The sequence below is a fragment of the Melospiza melodia genome, chromosome 1 (genome assembly GCF_035770615.1).
Source record: "Melospiza melodia melodia isolate bMelMel2 chromosome 1, bMelMel2.pri, whole genome shotgun sequence".
NCBI classification, from domain to species: domain Eukaryota; kingdom Metazoa; phylum Chordata; class Aves; order Passeriformes; family Passerellidae; genus Melospiza; species Melospiza melodia.
Window position 1 is genome coordinate 25,716,789 of NC_086194.1, and position 24,336 is coordinate 25,741,124.

Consider the following 24,336-nt stretch of genomic DNA (forward strand, 5'->3'; position numbering starts at 1 on the left):
ACAAAAGCTATCTGAGGTTCTGCCAATGTTGGCATGTTTCCTCTTTCAAATACCTTAAATACAGTCTGGCATGGGATTTTCTCTCATCACTAGAAGGACTTCAATGGACTTCAAATGCCAAACAAATCCTTTGACTCACTGTGTCAAACCCCAAGGGAAACATCTGACAGCAGGAAAAGTAGGAACAAGAATGCCAAGAGTTAAAAAGTTAAGTCAGACTGATTCAGCATTCAGATCAAACAAATACAGTTCTTCCTAGGTTATTAATGAGCGCTCCAAGCAACCAGGGGCTCTGACACAGACAAGAAACTGCACATCACAGGCATTCCAGAGCTCTGGTCTGCCTTCACTGGAACAAAACCCTAGTAAAATATGCATTCCCTCCTGTTTTAAAGCACTGCTTCTCTGTCCATATACATACACAAAACTGTTAGGCACAAAATACTTCCTTCATCAAGGTTATGATCTACAGATTTTTTTTCTGAAAATTCTTTAACATCTGTAGTAACTTCTGAAATACGTCAAACAAAAAGCACATCTTTCACACCCTCAACACACTACCAAAATAATAAAAAACAAAAAAGACACAAGAAGAGACAGCAAGTTTTCTCACCAGCCACAACTTCAAATAAAGATTTTTTGAGATGGTAGAAAGAATACAATGATGTTTCAAGCAGTGGTTACAGAATCTTGTTAGTTCAAATGGAAAGAGAAGGGCTTTTTTAACTGAGCATAAGACATGTGTGGGAAATACTAGTAAAACACAATGGATGTGTGAACCATATATTTTGGAAAGACAAGAGAGTCAAAAGCATCAAAATTTCCCATTTACTTAGAACTGTTTAAAAACCAAACAATAAAACTTGATATATAGGAATGACCATGTCCAAATGTAGCAGATTAGAAACAGCAATTTTAGATAGAGTAGGTACTCAGCAAAAAAATTCCCCATACTTTTTCAAGTGGAAACTCAATATCAGAAATTAGTCCAAACTGCTAAATTCCGAATCCTTCTTTCAGACTGAATGGCCCTTATCATTAGGCAGGTGGGAGATAGTCCTGCAGATATCAAAGGCTATCTCTAGGATATCTAGAAAGAAACAGTCCTCTTAATCAAGTTTTAAACTGGCCTAAGTGTATCTCATTATCAGTGCAAACATCACACTTCCAATGCACAGCTGAGTTTTACAGGGGGAGGGAATGGCAGAGGGCATATCATAATGAATTATTTCTATAAAATCTCACAGAAAACAGTTTTAAGCCTTAGAAATCAGTCAGCTTGAAATATAGCCAATTCAAACAAAAAAATAATTCAGGGTAATGATTTCAAACCAAACATTCACCCAGGTCTTCTGGAAACTTCCTTGCAGTTTTACAATCATTTCCTATGGTCACCTATCACTGCTGGTCTGGACCTGCACAAGCATGTTGGGGAAGAGAAAAAGAGAAGTGACCAGTCCTCCAGAGAAAACAATGATGATGACCTTGGCTTCATACTGTGCATAGATAAACGATTCAAGAAGTGCAGGCATGAAGTTGCTTGGCATTAGTGTAGTTCCACTACGAATCACTGTTTTCTACAGTAACAGGAGGTGAAACAGTTTGGCATAGGTATGGATTTTTACATCAAGAATGCACATTTAAGAACGTCTTACCAAAAGTAACTTCTCCTTTGCCAGTCTTGTCAAACAGCTGAAAGGCTACTATGAACAATGCATCTGGAGCACACAGGACTGATTCAAATGCCACAAACTCTTGAAAGGATATCAACCTAAAGGATGAAGGAAAAAACAATAACTATGAAACCAACTTGCTCACAAAAAACTGAAATACAATATAATATTGATTATACAAAAGAAATAAGACCATAACCAAAATATGTTCAAAATGTATTCAGCAGGGATTAAAATTTATCCTAAAATGCCCTCTCCCCAATGCTGTCAGGAAGCCTTTATATCACTAAACGGAAATGTCTGTTGAACAAGGCATTATTCTTCTCAGCAAGTCACAACAGAACATAAAATAAGCAAAACACTCAGCATGGCTACTCACGTCAGCTTTAATGTCTAACTGAACTGCCCTCTGGGGGAGCCTACCTCCCTCCACTGGCAAGACAGAGCCAATAAAGACATGAGTAACTTCCCTCAAAACTCAGTACTTAGCACTTTTGGAAAGCAAATCCATTCAAGACCTACACGCCGCCACTCACTTCAGAAGGAACTGATCAGAATGGGTTATCTGTTTGCTAGCAACTTATTAGTCATCCATCACAGCCCTCCAGTCCTGCATGTTGAGTCACAAATTTCAATCAGTAGTCTGCATGTTCTTCCTCAGCCCAAGAGCAGTTTATTCAAATTCATCATTACAGCCTGGTTCCTAATGTGCTAGCACAGTAGTAGGGCATAGATAAAAGCAGGGTTGTCCTTCCAGAAGTTAGTTCATAAGCAGAAATATGTAATTAGACAACATGGTATTGTTTCCAGCAGTAGGTTTGATAACAGCAAAGACCTTGAACATTCTAATTTCTCTGCATCACACCCAAGAGTTCAAATGGAGATCAAACTCCTGTTCTTAAAGAGGCAAAGGCCAACTATTCTTTTTCCTGCTTCTTTAATGTCTAGGCTGTAGAGTTTAAAATCATCTTCAAATATGTGGTGGCAGGGCCTGCTAGCAGTCTGGGATAGTTAAGATTGCTGTCTCTCAGGCTGCTTTATGTCAGTGTAGCAGGCATGTAACTTTAATGGGTTCATGTGGCAGCAGCTGGGGAACAAGGATTGTTTCTGAAAAGCACAAAATTCAGTGTATCCAATGTCAAGAAACACACACAAACCCAGGGGATTTTTAATGGAAACCAACTATATTCTTAGGACTTTGGTCCAAAGTGACACTGCAGCCCATTCAATGAAAACTTCTACTCAGTATGCAAAAATAGTGAGGAACTAACAGGTTGAATAAGTTGGAAAATATGTTTTTTTCCATTAAGTTATGATGACCCATGACTATGCAGCAATTTCCAGTCACCTGTTTTATGGGAATTCAGAGAATATGCTGAGTTGGAAGGGGCCCATCAGGATCATGGAATCCAACTCCTGGCCCTGCACAGGACCATCCCCAAAAATCACAACATGTACCTGAGAGAATTGTCCTTCCTGAACTCAGACAGGCTTGGTGCTGTGACCACTTCCCTGGAAAGCCTGTTCCAGTACCCAACCACACTCTGAATGAAAAACCTTTTCTTAATATCTAACCTAAACCTCCCTGAACTCAACTTCATGCTGTTTGCTTGAATTCTGACACTGGTCATGAGAGTGAAGGGTTTAGTACTTGCCCCTCCTCTTCCCTTGTGTGGAAGTTGAAACTACAATGAGGTCTCCTTTCAGTCTGCTCCAGGCTGAGTGACCTCAGCCACTCCTGATATGGCTTCCCCTCAAGGCCCTTCACCATCCTTGTTGCCCTCCTTTGGGCACTGTGTAACAGCTTAATTTTTTATATTGTGGCACCCAAAGCTGCACACATTATTCAAGGTGAGGCTGTCCCAGCCCAGAGCAGAGCAGGACAATCCCCTCCCTTGCCTGGCTGTGCTGTGCCTGATGCCCCCCAGGACAAGGGTGGCCCTGCTGGCTGCCAGGGCACTGCTGACTCATATTTAACTTTCTGTCAACCAGAACTCCCAGGTCCCTTTCTGTGGCACTGCTCTCCAGCCTCTCATTCCCAGTCTGTCTGTGAATCTGAATCTGGCACTTCCCCTTGTTACACTTCATTGGTTGGTGATTGCCTGTCTCCCTAGTTTGTTGAGGTGTCTCTGCAGGGCCTCTCTGCCCTTGAGGATGTCAGCAGTTGGCAAACTTACTTAGCATCCCTATGAGTCCTGCACCAAGGTGATTTATGAAGATATTGAAGAGCACAGGGCCAAGGATGGAGCCTACAGAACACCCTAGTGGCAGGTTGGCAGCCTGATGTCACCCCGTTCACTGTAACCCTTTGTGCCTGACATGCAAGCCAGTCACTCACCCATCAGGGAACTGGGCCACTCAGCTGTGTGCTGGACATTTTGTCCAGAAGGACACTGTGAGAGACAGCATCATAAGCTGTGCCGAAGTCTTAAAAGATTACATCCACTGGCTTTCCTAGATCAACACTTGAAGTGTGTTTGCTGCACATCAGCAGCCAAACACCCACAAGGTAACAAGCCAACTTCCACGAGGAACACAAAAACATGAGAAGATTAATAAAAGAGGACATTTTTTTAAAAAAGCACAGCACAGAGAAGGCCTAAAAGCTGTTCTACACTACCTCCCTCAATACACCTGCAATAAATAAAAGTAAAAGAAATGCAGAGTATGAAATGGTCTAACAAATAATTAACTCTGGGATCTTGCCACCGTAAATTATAACATAGTGCAAGAAGCAAATAAAAAGAAAACTCCTCAGGTATTCTTAAGATTAAACTCAAAATTAATGATGTCAGCAAAAATATAGGAATGCCTTAAGCTTTACTGGCAAAGAAGTCTGTGCCTGGTTACAGATGCACACATTAGCACACAAGCAATCCATCAGGCCTTTAAATGCCTTGGGAGCTCTCAGTACTTCCCACCGTTAGACACAGACTACACAGATACTCAGTCTTTCAAAGGAAGAAAACTTCCATCCCTTCTAAGCCAAAAGAAATTTTTTCAAAAGTAGCATTACCTTCAATTTTGAACCAATCTATCACAACCTACTCAGTTTTGTATTTATGCATATTTACTGTTACAGTGTGACTTACTGGTTATAAAAAGCTATTATTATTTATTGTTATTGGCTACATACCTGACAGAACAGTGAACAGATCCAAAGCACTGAGTTCTGTTCCAAAGATTATAATACATGCACACAAGAAAAACAAAAAGGACAGCAGGTGACAAGACTCTAGAATAGGACTGTTTGGAATTATAAATGTAAAATCTCAACCAACATCATTTTGGTAAAGCTGCCTTTTGTGTGAAACAACCTGCACATGTCCTTACCAATGGTTCACAATACAGTGATTACAGCACAGAAAAGAAATAGAGCACCTATCCCAGAAGAATCCCAGCACCATGTTAAGAACATATGCTATGTGACTAGGCCTGGGTTTGACTAAAACTCCATGTATTAACACTATTACAAGATTTTATACTAGTAGAAGAATTTTTTTCAGCACTTGGAAGCAATAACCTCACTAATAAATCACAAATAAATGCTTAAAATAACCCCATATCCATTTTTAAAAACAATTACTCATAGAACTAGGAAGATTTAAAAGTGTACAAATTGTGTAGTTCTAGCCAGACTGTTAAAGAAGAGACATTAATATCTGCTGTGCCAGCTGAATTCAAATTAACCCAATTTTTACATGTTAATTAAACCAGCTATTTTCTTCTTATTGTATTTTTGCTCCCTAAGTAGACTAGCCTGCTAGTGATTCCCAACAGATCTATTCTAAGGACGACGTATTCATTTACTTCTATTATGACCATACAATACAGTAACTGAGCAGTAATTTTTCAGTCAATTACACGTGTGATTCTTAATGCTTAAAGAAGCTGAAAAAATGTGTACTACATAGCCATATGCTCACTTCTCTATACTGCACAAGGGTAGTTGCCTGGGTAACATGTTTTCTCTCTGGTTTAGCACCACCCTTTTGGGTTTAGCATAACCCTTCAGCGAATATCATTAGGTGTCATTAAACAGCACATGTTAACATGGACTTCAATATACTACTTAAGAGTTATTTCATATACCTAAACAAGTAGTCATTTATGTTACAAAAGCAGAGAAAAACCTAGTGATTTTAACAGCACAACGAGAGGAAGCTGAAATGTTTACAAAATTTTATTTCAGTTTTGAAGATATTCCACCCAAGTAAGTCAAAGTCGTCCTTCACCCTCACATCCTCATTACCAGTGCCAATACTGCACAGTTTATTCAGGAAGGTTCAAACCTTGATATTTCAAAAGCATCCACATACAAGAGCACCAGTCTAAACATAACAACAGAGTATGGTGCAGCAAAACCACTATTTACTACCCTCTCCTGTCTTCCATGCTCACACCCATGGTATCTGGACACCCCACAGACACAACACATTCCCACCACAGAAAGTCTGCAAGTAGCCACACAATGAAAAAAACCCACCTGCTTTTTATTACCTGCTGTAATAATACATACAAATGCAATGATGAAGAGGTTTTCTTCAGAAATCAATGCAGATGTTTTTACTGTATCAGCAATTTAAACATGGTAACATAATGGGACACAAATTGAAGCTACATCTATTATTTTACACTGCAAGCTAGGTAAACTAAGTATAGTGTAAATTGGTGCATTAGAGGATAAATTTATAACCAATAATAATGGAAAATGCTGGTATTTCCAAGTGTTATTTTTGAATACTTTGTCCTTTCTATAAATAAAGCATATGGTATTTCTTAGTAAAGTGTTAGCTACTACAGTCCAAACAAAGACGTGCAGTAAATACTTATTTTGTTAGGCAGATGTTTAAAAGTACCAACAAAAATCTGAAAAATTATATTACAGTAGTCAGGACGGAAAATGCCTATTGCTGATAGGCCTTTAGAAAGCTACTGTTTTTTTGGGAAATTTCTGATCCAAGTGAGGCCAAATGAAGCCTTTTTTTTTTTAAACTAAGGTTAGGAGTGAGAGGCTTAAGGCCAGGAACCAGGCTCCTCAATCTGTTTCATACAAACAACAACCACACAATACAACACTTATTAAAATGTATTTTATTACCAGTCAACTACTTTGAAAGGTTTGTCTGGCAAGGAAAGTATTTCCTTTTCTTAGAGGAAACCTTAAAAAAACGCCTCCATAAGAGAACAGCAGAAAAGCCCACCATCAAATAAACCTCTGCCCTGGCTTAAGATGGAGGCAAAACTTGCTCCCATGGCAACAGATATTCACTGAACAACAGAGTATGCCTTAAGAGGTCTCGTACCTTTGTCACAACAACAACAGCTCAAGTAGACCCTCAAATCCTCAATCTCTGGCCATGCAGGAACTGGGCTAGACTTACATGAGCTTTTGTCTACAAGTGACCACTGTGAGATTGTATGTAAGAGCTGCAGTTTGTTTCATTTCACACTCAGAACTTCTTCAGCTCTTGGGTAAGAAACTCTCTGCCCACTTATACGCCCTGCTCGTGAGTCTGAAGTCCTTGTGCTGTCTGCGTTTCACCTGTGTACTTACCCAGTTAAGTATTTCACACTGATTACACTTGGTATGTATACCTAACTTGTCACCAAAATCAGGAGGAATTAAAAAGCATTCTAAAGAGTGCTAGGAACAGCCCTGGTGGAGGCTCAGACCCTTTTAGTGGCAAGTGGTCATGCTCAACAGTCATGAACAACAGCTGCTTCTTCAGAGCAAAAGAGGGATCCAAGACAGTGGATAAATGCTTCTGGAAATAGCCTAGCAGTATTTTCAGAACTGCACTACTTTAAGTCACCAACACTGTAACAAGGTATCTTGCTCTTGCAAGATACCTTCTATTTTATAATAGAAATAATGCTAAATTACTGAACAGACTCTCGTGACCTTAACCATGTGTAAGTCCCTAAACACTGACAAGCCTATTAAAAATTAACACCAACAAAAGCTGGTTTGTGCTTCACTGTAAAACTGGGAGCTCTGGACTGCTAAATTGGCAACATTCAATAGGAGAGGACCAGTAGTCCTGTTGCTGACTTGAGGAGATTTCGTGACAGGAACCAAAAAGCAGCTGACCCTAGCCTCAGATGATTACTCTGCAAATTACTTCAAACACCAGGAGAACAAGGTACAAAAACTGAGCAACATGGCAAAAAAGGCTGCAATGCCACGTTAGGGAGATGGATGATAATCACTTCCCATTTTATGATGGATGATAATCACCCCCCAAACTTTCTCCATTCTTTCACACATTAGCTAAACAGGAAGACAGCCTGAATACCAGAAGAGACTCTCCAAAGACACGTTAGGAACTGTCACTGCAGTGAGGATTACAGAAACAATCCTTACCCACGGCAGAAAGCAGCAATTAGAAGCCTCAATACTACACCACAAAACTCTTACAAGATCACGCCAAGTTACGAAATCCAAACTTGTCAACAAGTTCACATAGGCTACAGTTTTACATTTTGTTCTTCCTGACACCAGCTTCTGTGAGGGAGATCCAAATCACAAGGTATGGATTATGTTCTCAATCTTCTTATTACAAAACGGATTTGAAGCCATGTAATTTGGAAAATGCTGTTTTTGCAGGCATCAAACCAAGGGAAGAAATCTGAGAAATGTTTAATGTTTTCAGTCAAACGCTGTCTGAAGACATAGCTTTCTTGATGCCATCAATGTTACCAACACAAGCTTTTACAGAATTCTTTTCCTGGGGCAGCAATCATCACATTAACTCATCTGCAAGGCTTAAGGTGCTCAGCTGCAAATACACGAGAGTGGCTGAGTCGAAAAGAGAGCACAGAAAGGACTGCAAAATTTCTCAGTTATGCCTGCATCTTTTCCTAGGAAGACTGCATTCTCTAGTCATGCTTTGTTTATCTCACATTTTACTCTCTGCAACCACTGATATGAGTCATGCCTGAAGTTTTCTGGTTTCTAAAAATGCCACAACTACACACTTTAAGTCCATAGCTAATTATTCTCAAATTTCTCTAAAGATACTTTAAAGGGAGGGTTCAACAACTCATATGGGTGAAGAGATAGCCTGCCTGGGCATGTACCAAAAGCAAATGCTAGGATTTCATTAAAGTAGGGGGAAGGAAGATGGAAGGGTAGTTAATCTTGCCTATTGGCAAAGTCGGCCTTTCAAATGCAAACCATGTGCAACCAACTTCACTGCTGTCTTCCCAAGATTGCAGAGTAGCTCCCTAAATACCTTAGGTGCTCCTCCTCCCTCTTGAAGCAAAAACACAGCGGCAAAAACCTTTAACAGTGCCGTGGCAAAACAAAGCAGGGGCACTTTTTTCTAGGATCTCTTCCTACACCCTCTAAACTTACGTTGGATTTCTATTTGAATGTGTTTGTGACAGATACATAAAGTAAACAGAGACAGAAAGACTCAGGGAAGGAAAGAAAAGCAGGAGCTAGGGGAGCCAGCCAACAAACATGAAAGGTTCCATGAATTAAAAATACATAGACAGAAAATTGTTTGCACCACTAAATGGTAAGTGCAGTTGAAAACAATGTTTCCACTCTTTTCACTTAAAATATTCTGTATCTCTTTATGGATCTGCAGGGGAAAATAAAACAACCCCCCACTTCAAGGATCACACTGTTTGAAAAAATGATTTTGTATTTTTTAAATGAACAACAGAAAAAGCAAAAAAAAACCCAAACAAACAATCAACTACAAATTCCCCCCACCACCCAAACCAAAACCAAAACCACAATAAACCACTTACCCATCTTTTGTCTGATCCACCACACCTGCAAGGAGCTGTACAGTGCTTGCATTAGGCAAACCATCTCCAATTATCTTCAAGTACCGTGTGACAAAGTCATTAGGAGACATGAAGAATTCTCCATTCTTCTCCACACTTGCATACTGTTAAGTGAATACAATATTTAGTGCCACACATCCTCCAGGCATTTATTACCACCACCCATGGTCCCCAATCACGAGCAGGCCTGTGTTACAGCAGATGACAGTTCTGCTGCAGGGAACCTACAGCCTAGACCCAAACAGGAAAGAGTAAGAGGAGAGTACTGAAGCAGCTGAAGGCTCAGCTTCCCACACAACGAATGGCAGACATAGGATTTTTTTATTATCATGTCAAAATTTCTCCACAGTAGTCTAGAAATTCTCCATAGCACCAAATATGTTTCTGAAGTAGAAGAACAAGCACATTTGTAAGCAGGTATGTGGCATCTCAGGCCCACTGAAAGTCTGACAGCATATCTTATTTATGTGAAATGAGTCCTTCTTTAGCCATTCTATGAGAAGGCAGGGCTGGTGGCACCTGCACACGCCAGGGCAGCAAATGATCCCGCAGCAATGTCCACCTGGGGGTGCTGTACTGGAGGACTCTACTGCATCACCTCCAGCCATGGAGATTTCTCCTTAAGGAAAGGAGAGCCTACAGATACTTCTCCTTGGCTGAAATGCTGAAAGGAGGCCAAAGAATACCATTTGCAGAAAAATATAACAGCAAAAAACGAACTTTGACAGTTCAGCACACTGCAGAAATAAGAAAAGAATTCTGACACCTGTCATATATTATCCCTGCTTTACACACAGTTACTAGCATACTACTCCAGAAAAGACCCAAGCATATTTGCTTCCAGGGGAAGCCTCCAGTAATACATTACAAATAAAAGTAATATTAATATTTTTGAAGATAATATCTAAATAAATAAATAAAATTCCCTTTGTTACCACCTCTACCCTCAAATATTTAACTCCTAATTTTCTGAAGAAGGTCAAATTTGAAATCAACTCTAAAGAATGTATTTTGAGAAAATAAAAAGGATAATGACAATTATTAAGAGAAACAGAAATCCCAGGCAAGATTTGTAGAACCATGTGCTAGCTTTAAGGGAAACAGATCTATCTTGGGATAACAAGTATGCATTGAGAACAGGAAAGAAACCGCTTATTTCTCTTTTTTAATTTTTTAAGGCAGGGTAGGATGATAAACTATCATTGCATCTCCCCACAGAGTATTATCCACACTAAAGTAATAAATAAATTAGATGCCTATTGCTATTTTGTAGTGTACTTCAAGCACATGTTTTATTTCACATTACTGTGGCTCCGCTAAGGGACGAAAACTGCCAGTTCTCATTTCATATTGGAGCCTGTAGCGCACTGTTATACCTGCTGTAGGCATATAACTCTCAGAGGGATGCCAAAGTGTGACAGTAAGTAGATTATTTTCTTCTAGTGCTGTAGAAATACCATTTTCAGGTACAGCAATATCTTCAAGAAATAGGGCTTCAGAGAAGCAAGTCCAACAAAACATAACTTGTTTTGGCCTCTATATATTGGATAGTGCTAAAGGATTCCTGTTTCAATAACACATGCTTGCTAGCTGCTACACTGCAAGGAATTTTGAATTGTATACTTTTATAAGAACTAACAGATCAATTGATTTCAATGTAATCATTTGCAGAAAGACAGAATCCTTCAAAATCCCAGCCACAGAAACTTTTAACACAGCTGCTATTGAGAAACAAATCAAATAAGTCAGACAGTCTATGCTTTTACATTTCTTTTTTTCATCCAGTCTAACCCCCTGCTAGGGCACTCAATAACAGAAAACAGCACAAGGTTTCAGTGTCCCCCTGTTTCTTGTCATTGTGATTTACTCAAGTGTATTTGAAATCCAATCACGTACTCTATACTACATATAGAAAATGACCTTGAAAAATGTCAGCTTGATCACTTTGACTAAAATCTAATCTCTTAGGGGTTATGTTAGAAGACTTAGAAGAAGTACTCTTGGAAATTATCATAACAAAAATAAAGAAAACATCAATTCTATTTGTTTTGGAGGAGCAGCATTTAAAAATTGGTTCTTTACAATTTTATTTTCCCCCACTTTGACAATTATACCCACAGAGAATTTGATATTATACATAGTACTTAATGGCTTTTTAGCAACTTATTTACACACTTTTTATATAGTCAAGTAATAACAAGTTTAACCACATTTAAAGTAAGATTTGCAAACATTCTATTGGGGATTTGACATACTAAATATGCTACAAGTTGACTGCAATGCACTGCATTTAAACTGATAATTCCACATTTATTTCTACATTGTGGGTACCATCCCTAAACAGCAATCACATTTTAAAATTCTGAATTGAAGTAGGAAAGAATAGTTGTCAAATTATTTTGTAAGTGAACATTCCACAATCTGCAGAAGCAACTCTATTGGCTTCACCACTTAAAATAGCCTGGAGAAGCTTAATTAACACTCTGGGCATCACTCATCTGTAGACCATGAAACAACATAACACATTTACTCATCATTTTTTCCTTCTTGGGAGTAAGCAGCATGACAATGCTGCATTACACTGAACAAAACATTTAGCTCACATTTCATTACTTCTTTACTGGGATCTCTTCTTTTTAGTGGAAGGGAAAGCAAAAGAGGAAGAAAAAGAAGTCAGAGGTGGCATTTAGTGTGCTAAACTACAACCCATTCAATCACCAAACCAGGTGGTTGAGGGAGCTACAATCTTCAGAAAATCTTCAGAAATTTAAGAGATTAATATCCACGGGCAGGTAGTAAAAAATTTTCCCACTATTCTCAGCAAACCAACTAACCAACTTCCCCACTCTCCAACTGAGGATCACCTCATAGCTCAGAAGGGACTGGGCTTCTCTCTAGTGTGTTTATTTCCTTCCTCAATGCTACTGTCTTCTCAGGTCAGTGGTCTACTCCCTGTTTGCTTTTTCTGCTGCTGTGCTCCTGCTCTTCAAGTATGTTCCTCTGTAAACCACATAACCCCTTCTTTTGCAAGGGTCTCTTTGCTCTCCTGACAGATACAAGTTCCAGGACTTAAGAAGTTAAATCCTGACTTTCTCAACTGAAAATCTCATTTCAGAGCTATAAATACTGACAGTATATAATAAAACTATAAATACAGGCAATATACATTGTGACACCTACACATATGGTTAATAATAGCTCACAAGGGACAATGGAAAAAATACCAAGAACTACACAGAGAGTGGGGCATGATGCTGGAGAGCAAAGATGGAGGGAAGAAACTGAAAAGTATGAGCTGTCTCAGGCCCTCAACACCTCCACAGAAATAATTTAGATACAACAGCTCCCTAATAGCACTGTGCCATCTACCTTGTATTTATTCTTCAAAACCACAAATTTTTCTACTCTTTTTTTTATACCAGAATACCAAACTTACCCAGATAGTGGACTAATGAACCTCAGGAAGGCTAGACACAGTTATTTAAATTTAGGAAATGGGTCAAAGAAAGCCAGTTTCACAAAATCACTGGATAGTTTGAGTTGGAAAAGACTTTAAAGATCATCTAGTTCCAATCTCCCTGCCATAGGCACATACATGCCCCATTAGACCAGGATACTCAAAGCCCCATCCAATCTGGCCTTGAACACTTCCAGGGATGGGGCATTCACGACTCCTCTGGGCAAGCTATTCTGGGGACTCACCAACTTCACAGTAAGAGTTTCTCCCTTACTTCCTTAACCTAAACCTAATCTCTTTCAATTTAAAGTCATTCTGCCTTCTCCTACCACTACATGTTCTTGTAAAATGTCCCTATGCTTGTGAAATGTCCCTCTCCAGATTATTTGTAGGCTCCACTGAGGTACTGAAAGGCTGCAGCAAAATCTCCCTGGAGCCATCTCTTCTCCAGGCTGAAAAATCTCAATTCTCAGTCTGTCCTCATAGCAAAGGTTCTCCAGCACTCTGATCATCTTTTTTTTGACCCTCCTCTGGACTAGCTCCAACAGGTTCACATCCTTCTTATCTTGAGAGTCACAGAGCTGGATGCAGCAATGCAGGTGGGGTCTCACAAGAACAGAGCAGCGTTGGAGAATCAGCTCCCAGTCTTCAGCAAAACTAAAGCACATTTCTCTCAAGTATATAAGCAAGTACGTGAGTCTTTACTTGCATGCTCTCCACAGCAGGCCAACAAAGAAAGAATTTCAGTTAAATAATAAATATGGCCAGCACTTCACATGGTGATCTTCCCAACAGTTCTACAAATAACCCTAGCAGAGATAACCCTAAGGAAGAAAGGATAGCAAGGATGGAAGAAGAAAGTTTATCAAATCATTTAACAGTAAGGTATCTACATGAACACTTTACCACATGTAAGAACAATAATGAAACTCCTACCACATTCTCTGAACAATGTGGGTTTTTTCTAAGATAGCAATACTTCTTCTGAGTCAATACAATAATCACTCAGGAATATATCTGACTTCTTGGTGAGCATTGTTCAATTCTGATAATGGTATTTAAGTCTAACATGGTAATAATACAGTGAATGATTAATGGTTGGAAAAAAAACTATCAAGAGTTGTATGCTGCAATAAAGGAGCAAAAGATATGAAAAATTTAAGCAGAGAGAGTAAAATATTTACTTTACACATACCTTCAAAAATATTGCTTTCAACTCAGCTGGATCAGCTCTTTTGGTTAGAGCCACCTACAAGTAAATACAATTACATTAATATGTATAGCTTACACAAAAGGTGTCAAAGTGTCATTTAAAAACAAGAACACAAACAACAGAACAAGTGATGAAAATAAATGTTCACCTCAGATAAATTAGGCACAGCTTTAGTTGGCCACACTCATTTTACCCATTTCACACTTACATAAGGTTATTCAATATTTTTGTTCTGCTTTCGTTATGCAACCCTGCAACTCTTAAACAAGCACACATTAACAAGTCATAAAGACATTCAAGAATCACATCTCTATAACATACCTCTCTGCTGGGATTCAGCATTATACTATCCTTACCACAGATTTTCTACATCTCTAGCACCTTTCACCTAAAGATTGCAGAGTGCCATACACAGTCCATAAGTGATAAATGGCAAGAATGAAATACTCAGACTCACAAACTTGTTCAAGAAAGCAGCTCCATAAAAAACTGAATTTCAATGTAACTATTTGGCTTATTGCACCATTATAAACTTAAAGTGTAGATCTTTTTAATGAGATTAATTCAGAAAGCAGTATCTAGAGTATCTAGATTTTTCTGCAGATCAAATTAGGAAGTTCAAACTAAAATGTAAGTTATATTTATCACCACAAGCCCAAATTAGATTTTTTTTTCAAAACACTGAATCAAAAAATATTCAACCCACTATGAAGTAAGTTCATCAGTATTATCCTGGTTGATATACCATACAATCCTTTTGCTGCTTTTGGCACTAAATGGATGTGTCCCCTCAGCCTGTGCCTACTATAGCTTCCCTTTCCTTCTTCAAGCTACCTTGATAAAATCTTGCTTGCTAACATAATAACCCTCATCTGACAAGTCAATTCAGAACATCCATCTATTCCAAATTAAAAAAAAAAATTACTTTGCAAGCATACACAGATTTTTGAAAAATTTGTAACAGGGAATAAACAGCCAAAGGACAAGACACACAATCTTACCCTCACTTAATTAAACATCAGAAATATTATCAATAAAACACTACTTTACTTTCTTAACTCTTTATAGCAATGGTAGAGTGCAAAGCCAAATGTGACCCCAAGTGCATTTCTGGAAGCACACTGGCCTACTGCAGAAAATAGAAGGAGTCTGTGTAAGTCTGTACAACAGCATTATATCCTCACACATACACTTACTGACAAATCTTCAGTAAGTTTGTCCTCATCCTAGATGGTGAAAAAACACCAAAAAAACTCACACAAAAACATGCAAAAAAAACCCAAAAAACCAAACCAAAACCCAGAATATTTTAAGAAAAGTTGATTATGATTACGGCTTCTTAAAAAAGTTGATACGATTACAGTTTCTTACAAAATTCTGTAAGTTTTTTAAAAGGGAAAAACCACATCTATGCTCAACTGACAAAGTCCACAGCTAGAGTCCAAATCCTGTGTCTACACAGAAATCTGTGTGAAAGCATTGCAAAAAAATCAAAGCGTAATTGTGAAGCTAAGAATATAAAAATGTGTGTTTGCTAAAATGCAAGCTGTCCTAAATACAATCACTGTGAGCAGAGATTTAATTTAACCTGTTTGTAAAAATCTGATAGTCTAGAGCAATTGGGAACTCTGTGGAAAGAAAAAAAAAAGCAGTATTTCTATGCTGCTTCAGTCCAGAACTTTGCCATTATACAAGCAAAGGAAAGACACTTCTTTAGCCAGTAAATATAAATCAGTATCATATTTTATCTGTCTTAAAGTTCAAATTTTATACTGTCAGAGAAAGCTAAGCCTAAAGAAACCAAGGCAGGGAAAAAAGGAAAAGATACATGAACTTACACTATTTTCCTTTCATTTCACTGACATTAACAATTCTGAGAAACTTGGGAGATGTGCTCACAGTCCAGCTACCATTTTTGAGCCCCCTTTTGATTACAGGGGAATTTGAGTGGTGTTTTTTACCATCAATACCGAAAGCTAGGTTGAAGTTGGTTAGGTCAATGAATGGCACAGGAGAACTGCAGACTGGGAGCCCCAGCAGTGGCTGCATACCACAGCTTTTCTCCATTTCCCAGTCTACTTCCTCATTTTTCCATTCCCCAGCAAACAGGAGAGGAAAGGCATGGTTACCACCGTGTTAATTGGTGCATCCATGTCACATCTACCAATGTGCTTTCTGAAAGGTGTATCTGATCCCAGCTGAAGAAAAGAGCCTCCATTACATTACATGAGAACTTCAGGAAGACTGATATTAATGCAGCCATACCAGTGACTAAGAGAAGCATTTTATTCAGCTTTTCATCCATACCCAGCTATAGGCAAGGCTGAAGCTGCACACACAGCCATAAAAACTGATCCTGATGACAGGTGTTACTAGAAGATTCCCACTCTAGAAAAGGTCAAAATATTACTTTCCATACCATTCTGTAATCTGTTATGTCATCAGTTGAAAGGCTGCGTAACCTGATGCCAACAAGACTGCAAGCTGACAGGGAGCATGCTTGATGAAAAGTGACCCACAGACGAAAGCTGCTTCTCCATCAGTCAGCTCAGGTGATATTTACTGACTCACATAACCGGGTTCAGGTGATGTGTTTTGTTACTGGACCCAATTTTACTTCCATCTTTTCTCCATAAAGATAAAATCAGCTACGAGCTGGAAGGCCTAACACCTCTCTAGCAGCACGAGAAGGCGTTTGATAAAGGAGATCTGAGTGAAATAATGTTGCATTGCTCTTTAAAAAAATACTATGTAACAGATACACTTAAAACAGCATCTTCTATTAAGTAAGGTTCAGTGAAGAACGCCCTCCAACATACAACATTTGTTATTAAAAAGCCCAGGAGACAACGGAGTACATCAACTGAAGTGCAGGACTATAATCACGTTAGAACACTCTACAGGGAAGATTGGGATCATGTATAGAAAATATCAGCAGGGATTTTCATTCCTAAGGAAGACACCTGAAAGTCTTTAGCAACATACTGTGTGTACATGGGTGTTATAATATATCTGAAGAATGAAACAGAACAGGCAGTATAAGAACTGCACTTAAAATGCTGAGTCCCTCCCATTAGCAACAACACTCAACAAAGGGTGCACAGAGAAAAGGAAAACTCTCTGAGACACAGTAACACAGATTGACTTGCATGCTGGAGCTCATCATATCTTCAGGCTCCCTTGCACCTTGACCATAATTTCAGCCCATTTTCTCCAGCAGCCCTCTTTTCTCCTTATTGACTTATCCTCAATTTACAGAGACATGCATTTTCAGTCTCACTTCCATACTCAAAATTAAATGCAGAGTCTTTCCATAAAAATATAACTGTAGGACACAAGAAAACAGAATCCACTGAGAGTCAAAGAAGATTATATTACATTTCCAACCAATTCTATTAATATATTTGTCATACACAAGGTAGAAGAAACAGGTTGTGAAAGATTGCATTGTCTCAAAAGACACAAAAAGATTAATAACATAGCATGCTCCATCCAGTAAAGAACAACAACATGGGTGGGCAAGAAAGAAAAAGGGCAGTAGGAAAATCATAATTAATGTCAATATAACATCAATCTAATGGCAAAGATATAGTATCTGATCTTCTCACCTTTACAGCAAAGATCATTTTAGTAGCCACAATCTGAACAGAGTAAAGAGGTGATTATGATCCAGGAATACTTGGGAATTGCCACAATATTCTACAAAGTTTATTGTAACAGCAAGGCCTAACCCAAGACAAAGAGATAAAACTCTTTCTTTCTTTTGGTTTAGTCTGAAAACAATTCAGATGTGAAGGAAAAACAGAGGTAAGGTTGCCCCCCAAGACCTCAGTATCTTTAAAACCTCCTGACACCGAGCAGGTAAGATGCTGGACAGCTGTCCTTCTCCAAGCAGAGAGCCAGAGCTGTGGCACAGCTGACAGTGGTGAGCTTGGTCTGCTCAGTTCTAGAGAACACCATCTACAGACACATACAGAGAAAAGATGTTTGATGAAAGGCTCAACAAGTGATCACATACTCCTGTAACTTGTGTTGAAATTAAGATTATTTTTCAGAAGTTCATCCATTCTTAAACACAACTGAAGAATGCAATGTATTTCATACCACTACAAGACCTCAAATTAAAATTGAAACCTTATGTCTTGTAGGGATATTCTTTTATTTCATCACAAGTTATTGAGTCCACCTGTAAGTCTCAAACACATGTGGCCCAGTTTATGTAAGAGGTCAGATTAGATCATTGTAATGTTTCCTTCTGGCTAAAAGTATACATATACACTTCAAATGTGCGACTCCAAAGGAGATCAAACTGGGGTTTGACCTTACATTCTTGTTTAAATGAGTGACTGGAATATCGGAAACCAGTCAAAGCACAGTTACTGGCCAAGTCTGAATTCAGACCAGAAACCCACGAAGTATTATGCTAAGACAATATTCCAGTTTTTATTTTAATACAGCTAACCTGTTCATGTAGATGAGAATCATCTTTCTTCCTATTTTAGACTATACTGGCATTAACATATATAATCATTCTCCTAACCTAGCACTTTCCTTGGTCACTTTCCATCATCACACCCATATCCTAAGTTACAAGTATTCTGCATCAGCCTCTGTGCAGGGCACTGCCTCTTGTTTCAGCTGCCTCAATAAGCATTTTCTGTTAGTCCAATATACATATTGTCACCTCAGCAAAAGAACTGCCATTCCTTCTACAGTAAAAGAACTTGACTGACTGTGATCTACAGTGGAAAGTGAACTATGCAGAACTTGACATTACAAGGGAGATTTCAAGCAAGATGTGTGGACCAGCTCACCAAGCAGAGAATCAGACAACTGCAAGGAGAGCTGGCATTGAAGACAGACCAAAAACCTTCTCAACAGACCTCCTTAACAATAAACTGAGTATTTCTCCTAGGAAAATACTGTTCAGATAGCATTTGGCATATCTGCCCAAAGGCTTAGGCTAAGAAGAACTGCAAGAGACGTTGGTAACTACCAAGCAGGTAGGTACATCCAGCCTGATCAGAGTCTTTCTTTTCTAAAAACAGTTCTGATCCTCTCAGTCAAACATTCCAACAACACTTCGCAAAAGTCTAACCCTACACTAAGCATTCCTTTCTCTAATAACACCTAGCAAAGCTAAGATAAATGAATGCTATTAACAATAAAGAATCTTCTGTAGGATCTTTTCATACATCTTTTCATACAGACTGGTTGAGAATGAAGAGATGGAGAACAAGCACTATTGAAACTAGAGAGTTGTGCTGAGTCTACCCCACACACTGGTGAAGCAAAATGAATTGTTAGCTAACAAAGACAGCATATCTCAAGCAAAGCTATTCACATCCATCTTCACTTCATCATAATTATAATCTCTGGGCAATTCCCAGTCTTCTGCACCATGGGAGGTGGAAGCCTCGCTTCCCCCAGGTGAATCAAAGCTAACAAACCTACTTTATTGTGCAATTACCTTCTAGCTTTGATCCTACTTTCAAAGTCCCAGAGCAAATGCAGATGGCTTGTTCATAGGATGGTTCTCACACAAGGAGACTCCCAATGAACCATAGTATTTTTGCACACAAATTCATCAGGGACCAACACCAATTATATACACACAGGAATATCCTTGTCCAGTTTGTCCAATACTTCCAAGTAGGTACAGAAACCAAGGTGGAAGTAGTACATATCTTAAGAAAAACTGCTACAAGAATTTCCAAGATTAGCTAATCAATGCTATGTAAAAATGCCTTTAGAGTGTTTACTTCTACTATTTTTGTACTTTAAGATCTGGAAAACAGAAGGACAGTAAAACTAACAAAGGTAAAAATAGCTAGGCATCGCCATTGGTTAGTGAAAGCATTTAAGTAAAGGAAAAAGCACCATACTGTGGCCAACACAAACCACTCCAAACTTTAAGCACTTAACTTTAAGCACTTAGAAAATGGAGTTAGGAACAAACTGGACTATTTGTAGTCAGCCTCCAGACTAGGACAAGGATACAACAGCTATCATTCCTGCAACAAAAATTGATGCACTACACCACAGTAAGAAACTGAACCTGAAAACCTAAACTTTGTTAAAAACAGAAACTTCTTTCACTTTTCATGTTACTATCAGAAAAAGCCCAGTTCTCCAATCACTCTATCTATCCATCATAAAGTGTTACCATACTGTGCTGTAACTTCTCTCTCAAAGTAATATTCCCTATTGTCTCATAGCTCTTCTGCAACACATTTTTGCTCAGGACAGTGATCCAGAGATACACAAGTGAGCCACATTGTGATGGCCATTATGCAACGTTAACATGTTCCTGTGTATCTCAGCAAACCAGAGCTCACCACTCACTTGAAGAATTGAATAATTCTACTTAAGATATATTAGAGGTCCTTCAATTAAAAAGTTTCTTTTCAAAGGAGCTCCTGAGAATGGTCAAGAGACATTTTTTATCCAGTCATGGGTATGTTTCAAAAATACCCACTCCTGCTCTTCATAGATGGATGAGGTTATAGATGTTAATGCTGCTATTTACTTCCTTACACCTTTCAGAAACAGAGTCATATCTAAGAATTATGAACCTGATAAAACATATTTGGTGGCTATCTCACTCCAGATTAGACTTTCCTTTTTGGTTCTCCCAGGGCATGTTTTGTTACAACAATAATGCTAATGTTCATCCAGTGCGCTGACCTTAAGCTCAAGACATCAACTGCCTCATGTTTATCTTTCAAAACAGTCATCCCAGTTCCAGCAATTTGTCTTCCAGAGGCTTACATCTAGCAGAAAAACATTCATCTCACCCAAAGAAGCAAAGGATAGGAAAATTCTCCAGTGTAACAACTGCAAGATTGAAAGCAGTTTCTGCAGAAAGCAGACAGTGAAGATACTGAATGACACTGTTACCATTCAAAAATTATAAGAGAGAACCGGCAGACTATCATGCAGCATGAATCTTGCCTGGCATTCAATGTTATTAACATAAAATATGTATTTTAACCCAGATGAAGCAATGGGTAGGTGACAAGTCAAAAGGCCATTTAACACCATGGCTCTCAGAACGTGGCAGATTCAGGAAGCATCATCTCACAGCTGTGCAGGGCAACAGTGAGCTCTGAGAGATCCATCTCTGAATGCAACATACAAGTTAGTAACATGGCTCTTCAAGGTACCCACGCTCATGGTGCTCAAGGTTCCCAACAGCTCACAGCTTAATGGAGACAATCACTCCTGGTTTCACCTGGTTTCAAGCTCCTGACCCCAACCACCACCCAAACACTCACTTTCCCCTGCCATAGCACAAAGCAGCTATAATGACCTAAAGAGGTTCTTCCACCAAGAAAAGTCACAATCCAAAGATTCAAAACAATGGTATGATGCTGCACTCCCAGGGAACTTCTTCAGAGTCCTCAATTGTACCTGACATCGTACAGTACACACAGAGACCCGAAAAGAGGCATTCCATGCTTTATCTGACACCTTCATGAATTACAGAATCAACAATGGCAAGGACACCCTGAACAATGTTAAAAAGGTTTCTGCATAATTTTCTCTCCCAGATGCCAACACAAGGTCCCAGTGAGTGAGCAAGATTGTTTGCAGCAATAAACAAAAACCTGCTGCCTTTTGAAGAAAGCAGACCAGGCACAGAGCCATACAGGGGTATGATAACCAGAATGACCTGCTCTTAAATAACTGCTAATTACAAAAACCTACCACCAAAATAGTAATAATAATAATAATCATCATCATCATCATCATAAAATACAACAAAAAATTGTATCACGTAAACTTGTGGAAAGTTTATAGGCAGCATCTTAAGTTGTTGCTAGAGTAATCTGTAATCTGTAACTCCATGCTTGTGAATGAGCAGGTAAAGAAATGTGCTGAAGAAAAGTTAAGAAAAGTTATGAAATATATATTACATGACTTGACCAATAATGGCACGACAGGAATTATGTAGGAATAACTGACAGGTAAATGTGGTTTGTTTCAGTATTGTGTTTCTTTCTTTGAAGACAGAAGTTCACTTTTCAAGATCCTGTTTATAATCAATTCCATCTATTCAGCTCTATTCAAAATGCTACACCTCAGCAGCTCAGAGAACTGGGAAGGGTGTGGGAGTGGGCACAAATCCTTATGCATGTATGGATCCAATCTACAACTTTAAAAAGAACAAATGACACCTGCATAAGAGAAACAACATCACACACATCAAGTAAAGTTATTAATAGGCTATAAATGGTGAGACTCAAAGAAAAGCTAAAATCCTGTGGTCAGGAACCCTTCCCCATAGCTAACAAAAATAACAGGAGCATTCCAGAACATATTTGAGCAAAAGGTAACATTTTCCTACTTGAAACAAAAAAACAATGCTATTTATTTTTCTTTTTTCTATCCACACAGCACTCAACACAGCGGCATACAGGGTCACGGGAAAGCATGGCCATGGTCTGTGAAAGTTGAGTAACAGTAACTATCCACCTTTCCCCCATAAACATGTTAATAAGCCTCTGGCTATGGAAGGCCTGGACTTTCACATTAACAAAGTATCTCTCTCCCTTGAAGATTTTTACCTGTCATCTCAAAATAATACATGTATGTCAAAGTATGTGTTTTCAAACACACTCTCTTTTGCCTGAAAACAAGGGTATCACTGTTTGTCCAACTAGCACCATATGGGTTTTCGTTTAAACTTATTACATAATCTCCCTGAAGACAGGGAGTACAAAGTAAAGGCAGTTTAACATTTTATTTCACAATTCTTACCTTCAATATTAACAACAAACAACTGCTTGATGTTTAAATATTAGCAGATTACACAGCTGCCACAGGACACTCTGGTTGTGTGACCTTCATTCTTGCTTAAGATGTGAACTGAAAAGTGAAGCTATCAAAGAGGGGACTTGGAAATAATTTACAGTTTCATGCAGGAATATAAAATAAACCAGTGAAGACCTATATTTTTTTATGCAATGCTGTCACTGTACTCCTAGGGGTTTATCTGCCACTGACCTGCCCCACCTCAGTCAAAATTGTTAAAAAGTTCACAATAACTCTCCATAATACACCCAACTTGTAAGATACCTGACAACAATAATTAAAATCTTCTCATCTCCTTAAGAAACTGTGGAAACATTTTCAGCATTTTAATTACAAACTATTCTGATTTTAGCTTGAATGATTTTGGCTTATCATCCGTGAGTCTATTTTATCATAGATATTTGCATAAAGCAATAACTGTTTCATTAAAACATTAAATTTACTTCTGCTGCATTGCCCTCTGAATGTTTTTGTGAGATCACTTGGTTGCAGTGGAAATAATGATGATGTCAAACTGAACATTTTAATTTAAAAATGGGAATTTAAAGATAAAATCCTTAAAATTACCTCCAGGAAAGCATTTTTAGCAGAGGTAAACAATATTGAACCTTTTTTTTCCCCCAAGAAATGGACTTCCATTTACTTTGAGGGCATTGCAGTCAAACTAAAGTCTAAAAATACCAGATTAACAAACACAGAGCAGTGTTTAAGACACTAGAGAAGACCTAGCACTTTTCTTTTAATGACTCAGTAACCAGGAGCTCTTCCATTTCATTCCTTCGACGCTTGGGTTGTTATCAGCACCCTGACATCACCAAATGAATTCAGAACAGCATGCCTGCCATCCCATAGTATCCTACTTTTTAGCCCAAACTGTCAAAACTGCAGCAGAATTCCAAAAAAACTCTTTCTGACCAGTTGATCCAGCACTTTGAAACACAAAAAGTTAATGCTTTACCTCAAAAAAAAAAAAAAAAAAAAGGCTGGGTGATCAATCAGTGATTACACCTCACAGCTTTCACAACCTGCATTACCCCACAAAATCTGCAGTGAACAGAAAATCCAGGAGATCTCACACTAGTCGTCATTACATACACCTTTGTTTGATCAAATCGTGGGTCATACACAAAGCCCCAGTTTTTCAAAGCTACAAAAGAATTGTAGGCACACATTCTGTATAAAACTTCCTAAAAACACTGGAGAAAAACAAGTGTATTTGGCAGACTTTCTGTGCATATTTTGCTAAGATACTTCCATAATTTTCAAGAGTTCAGGGCTCTCTTTACTTCCTTCACTTGCCACACATCCAGAGAAAAAGGGGAAAAAGCTGATTTATTATCAACTTGCCAAAGGCACATAGAATAAGGAACTAT

General features: G+C 38.6%; 1 protein-coding gene across 3 annotated transcripts in view; it reads right to left on the minus strand.

The window, feature by feature from the left end:
* The window catches only part of SLC25A13 (solute carrier family 25 member 13), a 99,058-nt gene that overhangs the window by 61,085 nt on the left and 13,637 nt on the right, over positions 1–24,336 (minus strand). For all 3 annotated transcript variants that reach the window (XM_063151808.1, XM_063151799.1, XM_063151789.1), the window contains 3 exons: positions 14,129–14,182; positions 9,438–9,580; positions 1,656–1,771 (listed from right to left, as the gene is read on the minus strand). In XM_063151808.1, coding sequence (XP_063007878.1) covers positions 1,656–1,771; positions 9,438–9,580; positions 14,129–14,182 — 313 coding nt within the window. The remainder of the gene's footprint in view (positions 1–1,655; positions 1,772–9,437; positions 9,581–14,128; positions 14,183–24,336) is intronic.